We start from the raw sequence: 13,690 nt of genomic DNA on the forward strand, positions 1-13,690 counted from the left end.
AGTCTGCTCTGGAGGAAGTGGGATTGGTCCCCTGAACCCCAGCTCCCTAGGTATAAAGATGTGTGGCCAATGGAGATCTCCCTGGGAAAAAGACTTGGCCTTATTCAAACCAGAGTTTTCCTCAGCACCTTCTCTTCACCCATTTAAGACCTTTCTCCTGCAAGGAGATTCAAGGGTGTCATCAACCACCAACTAATCCCCCTTAGGGCATCGATTCAGAAGGATCAGGGCTTTAACATCCCCTGCAGGACAAGTGTAATATAATACGGGACTCAGAGACTAGACATCTTCAACATCCCAAGGGATGAATTGCTTAAAGAAAACTTAGTGTTTGTCTTGAGTTGATGCCGCGCCACCCCTGTTGAGTGTCCTGGGCTCATCATTCTTCCTCTGTTGCCTCAGTTTCCTGCTCTTTAAAATGGGATGGAAATAAAGGGTGGAAAATAGAGTTCTTCAACTTTAACTGACTGGGGGCATTCTGCTGAGAAGGGTTCTGAGTAATGACCAGACTCCGCAGAGAAGAGGTAGAGTAAGGTCGACGAGCACTGTCAGCCGTGGTCTTGGAGCATGGCCGAGGGGAGAGGGTGGCATGCACCTTGCATTGACCTTCCCTGAATTAGACCCACCACCACAGAAAGCTCGACGATCCACAAGGGACCCCAAGGCCTTCGTGGCACCCCGCCATACCTGAACTGTTGCCTCAACTTGGAGGGAAGGGCAAAGGCCTTGAGCTGGCCCAGCCTGCTGTCCTGCTTGCAGCAGTAGTACATCAGCACGAGCACCGCCAGCACGAAGAGGGCCGAGAACACGCCGGCCAGCACGGGACCTACGCCTGCCAGGACAGAGCCCGCTGAGATGCAGACGCTGCCTGGGCCACCGCAGTGGGTTCCAAACAACAGATCCTGGTTCTTCCTCAGATATTTGATGTGCAGTGAATGTGTATTGCTTAATTTAAATACTATCATAAAGATATATTTTAAAAAGCTTGGAAGCCAAAGGGCTGGAATCTCTGAGATTTCCAGGAAAACACTGTACGTTTTTCTGCGTGTCTGGTTCTCCATTGTAAGCTTTGTTCATCCAAGGGAATCTAAAGCACTAGAATGTGCCCCAGGTTCCTGATTATTTTTAAGTGGCTGAGCAGGACTGGTTGCCACCCACCCCCAAGAGGATGAGGTCATTCAGTTAATCTACCGTCTGTCTTAATCTCCCTTTCTCTCTAAGAGGACAGAAGAGCAACTGAGCTGAGCCCCGCACTGGGCTCAGGCCCTCTTTTTCTTGTTCCCTCATCTACAAAATCAGGATAATAAAGCTGATGCATCATCCCTTTGCAACATGCCACCTGCCCCCATGGTGCCAACATCTCCGCACAAAGGTGGGCAGGCCAGGCACTCACCCTCAGGGGGCATGGGCCCGCTGTCGATGCTGCCTCCAAAGCCAGGCGTGTTGCAGTAGGGTGGGGCCCAGCCTGGGTTGCAGTGGCAGTTCTGGTTGTTGTTGCAGACCTGGAGCGAGGGCCAGGCAGAGGCGTCAGCACCCTGGAGAGCTCCCAGCTCCCACCTCCCACAGGGCCTGTAGCCGGGACACTAGGAGGAGCCCCAGAACCCTGGGCACACGTACCCCATGGTCATTGCACTTCTTCCCGCAGCCTTCGGTTTCAAAGAAGGAGGTGTTCCTGCACTCCCCCTCGAAGCAAATCTGCAGTGAGGAGGAGACCGAACCGTCAGCACAAGCAGAGACACTGCTCGACAATCAGAAGTCTGGGGCTTTGCACCTAAGACCTATGGGGCTCTGAAAGGCAGCTCGCTTCAGGCTATGCTTTACAGTGAAAATTCAAAAACCAAAAAAAGCCAAGGGCTGGATAGCAGCTAACTAAATTCCACTTTTACTTTTGTGATTAGCGAGAAAACAACAAATATTATATTGTTAAAACAATAATATGAATATGTCATAATATAATAAATATGTGTTATTACACCCTGTATTATTATATGTTGGTATATGTTAGTTTCTTAATTGTATGCTAATAGGCACTAATTTTAATATTAAATTTAAAAATAATGATGATGGTGGCAGCAGTCTACTCTGTGCCAGGTGCTATACAAAGATGCGTTCTATGTTTTTTAAAAATAATTTCGTTCTCAGAGTTAACTCTGAGATGGTGCCACTATTCCCCCAGGCTTCCCTGACTCCTGGTCTTAATTCATATGACATTAATGATGAGGACAAAGGTGATGAGGACAGAAGCTAGCCTGTGGAAGCGCAGTCATGTTGGGCCGGCTGGGATTTGAGCTCAGGCATCCTCCCTCCCGAGTTCACGCTCCTCAGTCACTGCCCTCCTGCAGCCCAAACCCTGAGTGAAGCTGGAGGGAGAGACTCACATGGTTGTAGCCACACTTGGTCCCCGTCAGCACCAGGCCTGGGTCCAGCATGTCATTCTCCTCCTCGGCACTTTGGTAGACGTGGATGCCCCGACACTGGACTTCCCGCCCGTTTATGGTGATGGTGGTGTCGATGGCCACGGCGTTGTACTCCAGGGGCCGGGACTGAGCAGCCTGACACTGGATCTTCCCACACTTGGCATCCCTGGGCCCAGGAGAGAAGGAGGTGGAATCAGAGGCTGGGAAAGAGCTGGGCACAGAAGAGCTTAGTTTTTCTTGACCAGGACAGCAGGCTTGCAAGCCTGGGGAAAGGGCCAAGGAGCAACGGGCATGCTCGAGGGACCCACCAGGAGAGACCCCACGTGGGCATAGACAAAGGGAAAGAAACAGGATCCTTGTCCCCAAGCAGATCCAGGCCGGAGCGCTGGCCTTAGGAAGTCCCCTTTCCTGCCAGGACAACGGCCGGAACTGAGCAACCTGCCCGTATGGTCCTTGCACCCCATGCTCCCAGATGCTGCCACCGCATCATCGTCCTCTCTCATCTGGACACCAGGAAACGGATCTTTCTGCCTCCAGTCTTGCCCCATTAGAATCTAATTTCTAAATTGCTCTCAAGCCGAAGTCCACGCTCTCTCAGCCATGTCTTTAAGGAATTTATGATCTGGTCTCTAACTATCCAGTCTCATTTCTCAGAAGCCCCTTCTCCATTACACCCCAACATTATGCTTTATATCAAATTATTAGTTCTACTGACAATTGATTTTTCTCTTCTCCTCTCTGCCTGGGACACTCTTCCCAGGGACCAGCACCATTCCCCACCCTATGCAACGAGATCATTTGTCCAGATCTCCACTTAGGCATAACTTCCGTTGGGAAATGATCTACACCCGCTAAGATCATGTCCATTATCATGCTACATTGTTAATTAAAAGTCCCATGTACTCAGCAGAGTATCTGGCACATGGTACACCCTCCACAGAGAGTGGATAGGTGAACGGATGGTTGGGTGGCTGAAATGAATGAATACATGAATGAATGAGTGACTGAGTGAATGAATGATGGGTTATTCAGATGAGGGTGTAATCAGCACCCTGCAGCAATGACCCAAGAAGGCTGATGGCCTGCCCTACTGCAAGAAAGTCCTGAACGGAAGTCTGGTCGGCTTTCTAGGAAGCATTGCCATCGCACCCTCCCCCGGACTTCCTCAGGCTGAATGGGGCATTGTCCAACAGCCGCCCAGCTCCGGGGCTGCTAAGCTGCTGAGCCAGCGGGAGGGAGGAGTGAGGAGGACACAGAAGGAATTGCTTCGTGACCCCGCATCCCACGGGGTCTGCCCAGCGGTCATTACCTGATGCTGCACTTCTTGTGTTTCCCATTCATGTCCTTCCCACAGTTCCCATAGGTGTCCCCTGCCACATTCACCCTCTCAAAGCAGAGGTCGTGAGCAAGCCGGGCACCTGAGTGGGCAAGAAACATTCGTCAGTACCCTAGCCAGCTTGAGGAGAAGTCAGAAGCCCCCAGTGAGCAAAGCCGGTCCTTGGTAAAGGGTCAAGGTGAAGAAAGCTTTTGGGGAGAGAATGTTTTCTTCCTTTTCTCCAATCAGGTTACTCCATTCCTACTCATAGCAAAAGCTTTTATATCAGCTCCGAGGTTTTGTGTCTACCTGTGGGTTTGTATGTTAAACCTTTTTCTCTCTAGTAAAGAAACCCTGTCCTTTTAGGGATTTTTAAAAATAAGTGATACATGTGCAAATGTTTAAAGAAATAAAGTATGTCTTGGGAATTTTCTTGGGACTAGCCATTCCAATTCTTACTTCCCTACACCCTGGATAAGTAATCACAATTAATGATGTATCTTCTACAGAGAACTATGTTAACTTCTAGATCAGTGGTTCTCAACCTGTGGGTCGCGACCCCTTTGGAGGTCTAACGACCCTTTCACAGGGGTCACCTAAGACCATCCTGCATATCAGATAAAATTTACATTACGATTCATAACACTAGCAACATTACAGTTATGAAGTAGCAATGAAAATAATTTTATGGTTGGGTCACAACATGAGGAACTGTATTTAAAGGGCCAGAAGGTTGAGAACCACTGTTCTAGATACAATTCTTGTGTATCTTTTGGAGACAATTTATCTCATCAAGAATGACAGCCTATTCTATTCGCCGTCCTGCCTCTTGCACTGTTCTCTCAATTCACTGCGGGAGATTTTATTCAGTAGACACTGAGCTGCTGTTTTTATTCAGCTGCACCGTGTTCCACTGTATGGATGTACCAGAATTAATTTAATTGGCCTCTATGAAGGATGTATAGACTGTTATTGCTAGAAAGAAGAATGCTGCAACCAATATCCTTGTAAACTTATCTTCACATACATGTTTAAGTACAGTGGACGATACATGCCTAAGCAGTAGAATGGATGGGCCCGATGACTAGTGCATTTAAAATGTTCACATCTCCAAATCGCTCTCCACAGGGGCTGTACCTATCTGTGGCCCCCTCCCTCTCCACATCTATATTATCATTGCTCTTGTGGTCGTTAGAGTATCACTGTTATTACTACTACATTACATTAACTCTTCCATCGCTGCCAATCTGATGCATGCACAAGCCCGCCTTACAGTAGTTAGCACTTGCCTTCACTTCATATGAGTGCGGGTAAGCATCTTCCTGTTCTGTCTCCATCCTCTGCCCATCTGTCTTTTGGATGATTCTTACCCATTTACTCGCTCTGAGAACTGACAGCATCGAGGAACTGCGAGGAACACACTGTCTCTCCCTAAAAGTCTACCCTGACCCGAGGGCAGCACCTGGAGATGCTGCGTTGAAGCCAAGATTCCGCGCTCAGCAGAGGTGGGCGGGACGAGGGCTGACCCGCCCACTTACCGGGACCCCACAGCTGCTCGCACTGGGCCTGGTAGGTGAGGCACATGCCGTTGTAGCAGTAGGCCTGGCCGCCCTCGCAGGAGGTGCCGTCCATCTGGTAGAAGTTGGTGGGACAGTGGGGAGACTTGCCCGTGCAGAACTCTGGGAGGTCGCACTGCCGGGCCTGTGGGCGGCACAGCGTGCCAGGGGCCACCAGCTGGGCGAGGAAAAGAGGGGAAGACATCAGTCTCCCTCCAGCCTCCCAGAGAGGCCCGCGAGCATCACTGTGTGGAACGGAATTCCCATTCCCATTATTTCACAGGCCCTCAGTAGTTCAAACCATCATCACCCTCGAATGTGAACAGTGACTTAGAGTTTTCCAGGCGTTTTCCCAAAGGTAACTCACTTCCTCTCCAGAGGAGGTCGGCCAGAGATCATATTCATGCAACAACTTACAGCTGACTAAATACTTCAGTAATAATGGCTACTTTTATGGAGCACCTGCTTAGGTGCCCAGTACAACTATTATTTCATTTAGTTTTCATGACAGTTTTATGTGATATAATTATCCCTATTTTACAGATTATGAAATCTGAGGCCGAAGAGGCTAAGCAATGTAGCCAAAGCCTTATGGTGAATAAATGGCAAAAGAATCAGGCCCACTAATACACACACACACACACACACACAGCACACACATATTATAAACTCACATAAGCAAATATATAGACCCATTTACGCATATGCATCTAAATTACACATATGCACATTTCCCCCAAACACCTACATATATACTCACATGTGCTCATTATGTGTTCAAGGGGGTCCAGGCTCCATGTTTCTGAAACTTTGAGGCCCTCCCTCCCCCCAGAAGGAGGCGGTGTCCTGTCCATCACCCCAGAGTGGTTCTGTTAGGTCAGGGAAAGGGCCACTCACCTTACAGCGGTGACAGCAGGAGCCGTGGGCACACTCTGCCCCTTCCCTCAGGGTGCAATTAGAGGCATTGCAGCAGGGATTGTCACATTCCTGGGGAGACAGTGGGAGTGGGCATGAGTCTCTGGGGCAGCAGGACAGGGAGACAGAGTCTGGGAGAGGTCAGGGCCTTCACCTGCCTCTCCCATCTCCCCAACCCTGCCCGCATGCCCGGAGCCTGGCTCCCTAGGAAGCCTTTATAAAAAAAATCACTTTATAGCTTAATCGCTAAGGTAATGCATATTGATCCTAGGGGTGGGGGAATATATGTTGTTTATATTTATATTTAATACACACACACAATCATCAGCTCAGACACAACTACATTTTGAGTGTGGATATTTTTCCAGGCATTTTCCTATACACATACACTTATTTTATAAAATCAAAGTATCCACACTGCTTTTTAACATAATGTAATAGGCACACACCTCCTATGATTATGTATCCTTCCAAAACCTGATTTTCAGAATAGCATCCCACTATATGGAAATTCTGTGATTTTTTTCTCATCCCCAATATAACACCCCAAGACTCTGTCTTCTGTGCTTTTCAACACTGCCCTCCCTGCCCCCCGCCCCCCCACCCCCGGGTCTTCCTATCCCACAAAAAGAGGCCATCAGGAGCCAGCATCCTGCAACAACCTTGCACACAGTTTACGTCAGCCCCTGGCCTGCTTCCTCAGACTTCTCTCACCATCTGCTGCTCTTCCTCAAGCCTCGCCGGCCCGGGCCTTTCCGGGACAGGTCTCCAGGGCTTCCACGCTCTCCTCGCTTCCTTCCTGCCCTACTGCTCCCCATTTGCTGACAGCAAGAGATTTAAAAGGATGACGAGATGGCCAGTGGCTGTGAGTGTCCTTATAACACTCCAACTAGAGTCACAGGCCTGGCCACAAACATTTCTTGACAATGTGCCGGTCTCCGTGCATAGGACCATCACAGCCTGTGAGGCAAGACCATTCCCATTTCACAGGTAGGGAAACTGGGGCTGAAACACGTCGAGGCGCACACACCTGGCAAGTGTTGGAGCAGAATTCAAGCCATGTCTACCTGGGGCCCACTTCATGCTTATTAACCATATCATAAACATAAGTGTCCAGGTCAAGCATATTGAAGACACCATTGCCTGACTATAGATGCCCACGCATCTTCCCCAAGAGAGGGAACTAGAACACTTCCCTTCCATTCATCCCTCACCACCCTGGGCTCCGGGCAGACCCCTATTCCCGCCCTTCTAACATATCATATCTCTTCCCACCTCTAGGCACAGTGTGTCTTCTCTCCTTGTGCTCCTCACTCACTCCTCACAGCCTTCGATATGGGGGTCAGAGGTCACACCCACACTCAGGAGGGCAGCTCCCCTTATACTACAAATACTCACAGCATCTTGTCATTGGCCCTCCAAGCGTTTACCATGGATTGTATTTAGATACCTTTGCAGCTATTTGGTCAAAGTGTGTTTCCCCTGCTGTACTATATGCTCCACCCGGACAGGGACCACGTCTATTTTTGCTGTATTTACCCTAGCCCTAGCATCAGCATAGTACCCCCCACTTAGTAAAAAGCTGTAGAATCAGCAGCTGCTCCGAATATAAGCTAACTGGCTGAGCCCACTCAGGGGTGTTCCTCAACCACACCTCCTTTCTGAAGCGTCTGGACTGACTGTTCTGAACTAGGTCTGGTCCTATCCTATATAATAAAAGGCTAATATGCAAACTGTCCCCTCAACCGGGAATTTGATGGGGAGTTTGACCAGGGGGCGGGGCCGGCTGGCCAACCTCCAGTGTCCCCTCCCCCTGGCTGCCCGGCCCAATCGGACCTGATTGGGGCGGGCCGGCCAGACCCCAACTGTGCACAAATTCGTGCACCGGGTCTCCAGTTTATTATAATATTTACATGCTGACAGTGGAAAAAAAAAAACCAAGCCATAGAGAAGGTTATAAAATCAAATACTTTTCCCGCATAAACAGACTCGGAATCTCACTACCATAGCTGTTTCTCATGTTTTCTCCCCCAAATTGCTTTCATTTGTTAATGTACATATTTCCATCTTTCAAAAAATAGAGATGAAACTACCCAGTTCTGCTTTTTGCAGAACCACTTGCATCCGCTAAAGTGACACAGCTATGCTGTATGCCTGCCACTCATTTTGAAGATCAAAACAGCTTGCTCCTTCTTCCTCCTGGCGGCCCTTTCAGACCTGACTGAGCTTCCTACTTCCCCTTTCCGCCATCTCATCTCCAGGCTACGCAGCACAGCTTATTACTTTCAGCATTCTCCAAAGGCCCAAGGTCAAGTTCAGATATCCGGCTGGGTGGCCCCCAGAATAAATTCGGTGCAGCTGGAAGGCCAAGAAGGGCATCTGTCACTGCACTGGTGTGGACTGTGGTTTGTGGTGAGATCAGACACTCACAGGAAGAACTCCACCCAAACTTGGACACCAACAGGGCCAGGCTCAAACTGGGAGTCTGCAGAGGTGGTCCACAGTGAAGGCTGGCCCTCCACGTCTTATTTGTGATGTCGTAGGACATGTGCATGAGGAAGACATTTTTCAATTGCGTCCTCTTTGACCTTGAGATTTGAAATGAATGCAAACTCTTTCTCTCCTGCCTGTGCCGCCGTGACACCTTACCTCTTCCTCCCCACAGTCACACTCTTCCCCTTCTTCCAGGTACCCATTTCCGCATCTCCGGCCTCCGTACAGCATCTTGATGTCTGGCATGTTCGAGAGACACATCCCACCGCCTGACTGCAAATACCTTTCCAGCTCCCTCCTGTTGCATCCATTGAACACTTTGGGAAAAGGATGCCTAGAAGAGAATGAGCTGGAGTCAGTGGGGAGTCTGCACATCAAGCAGCCAGGACAGCTGTCAATCCTTCTGCCCATCGGGCTGATGGACTCAGACCCCCGCTACTCCCATGCACATACCTCTTGCCCTTTTAGAACTTCAGCGATATATTAACGTACAATTCTAAGAATGAAGAAATACTAACCACCCGTCATATTTCCCTCTCCTTCTGCCCAGAGGAAGCCTCTGAGGATCAGAGGCAGAAATTCCTGCCCTTTGCATGAAGAGGTTGCAATAAAGAAAGGGATGCGAGTGTTACAACAGGTCTCCAGAGCCAGAGAGCTGAATAAAACACCAGCCAACCCAAACGTTTTCTGAAGCTGATATCAGATAGAGATTTTCTTGGGACTGAGGACCGGGCCAAAAAAAGGCCAAGACCGTGGGTTTAATTTCTGGTTGGGCCAGCGATCTGCTCTCTGTACTGAGGATTCAGGCAGTGCTCCAAATTCAACCAGCCAACTCGCAAAGGCACATCCTTTATCACAAGGGTATGAAAGGGCCTGGGGCCCACTGTTGGGAAAAAGAATTAAAAGTCATTCACTCCCTGGTAGCAGGTCAGTACTACCGTTTGGGTCTACAAAAGAAGTCATCCTGATCCCAAGTCTCTAAGCCAACTACAGGCTAGACGCTAAAGGGTCTTCCTCAGTTATCAGATATGCCGCACGGAACTTGTTACTAACTGTTAAACTACTGAAATTGCTAACTAGGTTAAAAACAAACTGGAGCAGTAACTAATGTAACTCTCAGCTGCTTGTCTATGAATATGGTTTTTAGATGGGGGAAGAAAGAGGTGGACTTAACCAGGAGCTCATGGGATGTGAGCATGGCCCATGGCCTTGCATCCTGCATGGCAACACCCTCCTCTGTGTGTCACAGCAGAGAAGGGACGGGAAAGGCACCGGCCCCGGGGGCTCCAATGTGCTCCTGGAGACACTGACACCATTTCTTTAAGAAGCATAAGCAGGTCTAATGGTTTGGGGTGGGAGAACACAGGCTTCCACCAGGAGGCCTTCCAAAGGGAGAACCCAATGCTCTCTGCTGAGTGAGTCCAGACACTATCGGCCTCTGAATAAACTCCAGAATTCTCTTTAAAGGCTCTGGGTTTAAAACTGGCACAGCTACAGGGAGATGGGGCTGCCTTGCCCTTGCTCCGGTAAACGCAGCCTGTAAATCCCGTGGGCTCGCTGTGGGTGTACAGATGCTCCTCTTTCTTGCCCTTGTTCTGGAGCCTACATCAGCCCTGTCAATCAAGCCTGGGAGGTGAGAGCACGCATCAAACCCCCTTGGGGTGGAGGGACTAAGAATTGGGACTGTTAGCCAAAACCGGTTTGGCTCAGTGGCTAGAGCGTCGGCCTGTGGACTGAAGGGTCCCGGGTTCGATTCCGGTCAAGGGCATGTGCCTGGGTTGCGGGCATATCCCCGGTGGGGGATGTGCAGGAGGCAGCTGATCGATGTTTCTCTCTCATCGATGTTTCTAGCTCTCTATCTCTCTCCCTTCCTCTCTGTAAAAAATCAATAAAATATATTTAAAAAAAAAAAAAGAATTGGGACTGTTAGCAAAATGGATCCTCATCAAAAATTTCTGAAAAGAAAAGGACACAGGTCGTCGGGTGAATTTTGCAGCCGAAGACCTAGGACAGCACACCTCCTGCTAGACACCTGGTGCTCCCTGCATGCATTTGCTTCCTTTGTCCTCTTCCCACTTCTTGGCTGTCAAAATCACATTTTTCTCCAAGGTCTAACAGAGGCTCCCTTGCTCTGCCCTCTGCCCTGCCCTCCCCTTCCTATGACTCACCCGGTGGCGGCTGCCATGATGCACCCACCGTCAGCCGCGCTGGCGTGGCAGCAACCTTTCAGATCATGGGTCATGCCAAAGTTGTGGCCCATCTCATGGGCCATGGTGGCAGCCACGCCAATGGAATTCTCAGAGTGGTCCTGCTCAGGGAGAGAGTGCAGGTCAGGAAGACAGCCCCCGACCCCAACTCTGCCTTTCCTTTGGCCAAGCCTGGCAACTTGATTAAAAACCTGTGCTTTGAACTACGTGCTGCACTGCCAATTGTTAAGGGCTGGATAAAGGATGAGCAGATAGATGCTAGCAGGCTCCTTGATATCCACTTCACAGGTCAGAAATGAACAGTCAAAATCGTTTAATAAGTAGTCACCAAGTGAGAGAGAATTTCTGAAGAAGGTAGGAAGTTCCTAATCATGACTTTGAGACAGGCTCTTGTTTCATAATGATGTACATAAAACCTAGAACTAAAAAAACCTCCATCTGTTGTCTTACTACTCCCCAGGTTTGGAATATATGAAAGACCTAGCGATGCATTAATATGACTGCTTCCGGGTTTTCCTGGGCTTGACAACTGGGGATAAACTACAACCCATGAAAATCCACCCCTGGTATCTCCATCTCTGATCACTGACTGACTTCCTTTTAAACAACTGCTCGAAGCTTTTCTTTTTTTCTGCAATACTGAATAGAAAATTGTGGGTTTTGGGGGTTTTTTTGTTTGTTTGTTTTTTTATATATTTTTTTTTCTTGATTTCAGAGAGGAAGAGAGAGGGAGAGACAGAAATACCAATGATGAGAGAATCACTCATCAGCTGCCCCCCGCATGCCCCCAACCTATTGTTTTTGACGAGATGACCTCCTGTCCTGTGAGGCAGTCTTCTGCCTTCTGCCACCCGATACGATGTATCAGCTGAGACTCACCATGTTCACGCCTCCAGACTGGTACACGGAGCACATGACGTTGAGGGGGGCCAGGCCGATGGTGACGCCCTGGAAACGCACGCCTCTGCAGAATGGAAGGAGAGGGTGACTAGGGAAGGGATTGAGTGGGCTGTTTCGACGTGCCCATGCAGGTGGCCGTCATGGTGTCCCTTGGCCCCTCTGACACACCCAGATCATTCCCAAGGGGCGAGGCCCTGGTATTCCAGGCCAGCTGGACAGAGTCCAGGCAGCCAGGACTCTCATTTCCTCTCACCTACCCTCTCACTGCTCTAAAAAAACAGAAAGAGAGAGTGAAAGGTCCCTTTGTCCCACATATGCCCACAGCCCCGATCCCTGGAAGGAAATGGGCAGGGCTTGCACAGTTGCATCCCGTCCCTGCTGCACAGGAAAAGGTCACAGGGAGGGGTGAGGTGAGGGAAGAATGGCACAGGGGCTGATGCTGAAGTGAATCATGCCCACTTCCTCCAGCTGCAGGGTCTCATGCCACATCCTGGCTCCGGGGTATGCGCCTGGGGGTAGGTGGGGGGAATGTGGGGTAGCAGCTGCCAGAGGGCTGATGCTTCATTCCCTCACCGCCCGGGGCCAAGGAAACAGATGTGTCCCATCGGAAGCCTTGCGAAGTGCAGCAGGGTGCCAGAATGACCCGTTTCTGCCTCTGTTTCACAACTGTGACCCTAACCTGCCAACAGCCAAACTCCATTCCCCCAGTTTAATCCACCCGGCCCCCAGGGCAGGGGCCAAGGAGTAACTAAAGCCCAGTGGCTTCATGCATGCCACAAAACGTGATTTGTTTAAATAAGCTTTTTGTGGAAAACTTCTAAAAGACTTCTGATAACTTCTAAATAACTGGTGGCCTAAAAGGAAAACAAACCGAAGTGACAATTAGCAAGGACACTGGAGCGTTATATTTTAAAACCAACGGGACATACGAGGCCTTTTAAATGAGTAAACAAAGGTTTAAACGATTGTTGATTCAGAAAGGTATTTAAGCATCAGGAAGGCAGTGACTTACTATGTATGGGACTTCTGTTGTAACTGTCTCAGAATACCTTTGGAAGTCAACCCTAATAAACACCAGACAATCACCCCGGGGACTGTGACATGCCAGCATGACCCCCATCCGCGTCTTCTCTTTTTCCCCCCGGGATGGAAGAAATTCCAACACAATCCTCACCCCACCCCCTTCCGGGTCTCCCTCCGACTGAGCACACAGTTCCTGTACCATCTGCCACTTGGACCACCTTGGGCAGTCAGCCCTCAGCCCCTCAGGACGAAGTGAAGGACAGCCCAGGGAGCCCTCGCCCTCCTCCCGGGCCCGGGCCTGCTTCAAAGCTCCAAGATGAAGATGAGCCCCTTACAAAGTCTGTTTCAAAACTGCCCGTGACCACCAGTCAGTCAGTCACTTCCCCAAACACGCCCAGTTGTTTCAGACGCTCAACTGAATATGTGTCGGTCTAATTTTCTCATCTGGATTGTAAATTCTTCTTGGGACTGGTCTGCCTCTTTTTAAATCTTTTCCACCATGTGCTAGGTACAGAGCACATGTCTGAGAAATGCCCGATTCCCTGGGGCCAAGAGTCAAGGTGGCCAAGGTGGCCCAGTGCGACCGACACTCAGCACCAGGAAACGAAGGGGCAGCCAGCACAGCGCTGCGGGCAGGGGCTCTGCGGCCAAGGCAAAGGCAAGGCATATGGGGACAGGCTACTTACGTGATTAACTGCGCATTGTCGTGCTTCTTCCGAAAGACCAGCTTGCGCCTCCAACGAAGAAATGACCAGAGGGTGGTGTAGGGGTTCGTCGAAATTTCACACTGATCCCCATGAGTCCATACTTCCAAGCCCACGAGAGCAATCCGGATGTTGTAGGGTCGGTAAAACTGTCGGGTGA

At 49.8% G+C, this 13,690-nt stretch overlaps 1 protein-coding gene across 2 annotated transcripts in view; it reads right to left on the reverse strand.

The window, feature by feature from the left end:
• ADAM19 (ADAM metallopeptidase domain 19) overlaps positions 1 to 13,690 on the reverse strand; it is an 84,216-nt gene that overhangs the window by 7,812 nt on the left and 62,714 nt on the right. The window contains exons 9-19 of one of the 2 annotated variants that reach the window (XM_059699061.1): positions 13,513 to 13,679; positions 11,783 to 11,867; positions 10,865 to 11,004; positions 8,853 to 9,030; positions 6,186 to 6,275; positions 5,271 to 5,466; positions 3,727 to 3,835; positions 2,379 to 2,583; positions 1,618 to 1,695; positions 1,394 to 1,502; positions 688 to 826 (exon numbers count right to left, since the gene is read on the reverse strand). In XM_059699061.1, coding sequence (XP_059555044.1) covers positions 688 to 826; positions 1,394 to 1,502; positions 1,618 to 1,695; positions 2,379 to 2,583; positions 3,727 to 3,835; positions 5,271 to 5,466; positions 6,186 to 6,275; positions 8,853 to 9,030; positions 10,865 to 11,004; positions 11,783 to 11,867; positions 13,513 to 13,679 — 1,496 coding nt within the window. Of the gene's footprint in view, positions 1 to 687; positions 833 to 1,393; positions 1,503 to 1,617; positions 1,696 to 2,378; positions 2,584 to 3,726; positions 3,836 to 5,270; positions 5,467 to 6,185; positions 6,276 to 8,852; positions 9,031 to 10,864; positions 11,005 to 11,782; positions 11,868 to 13,512; positions 13,680 to 13,690 lie in introns of both variants that reach the window. The other variant, XM_059699060.1, reaches the window with a different exon arrangement.

This window comes from Myotis daubentonii, chromosome 5 (assembly GCF_963259705.1).
Source record: "Myotis daubentonii chromosome 5, mMyoDau2.1, whole genome shotgun sequence".
Classification (NCBI taxonomy): Eukaryota; Metazoa; Chordata; class Mammalia; order Chiroptera; family Vespertilionidae; genus Myotis; species Myotis daubentonii.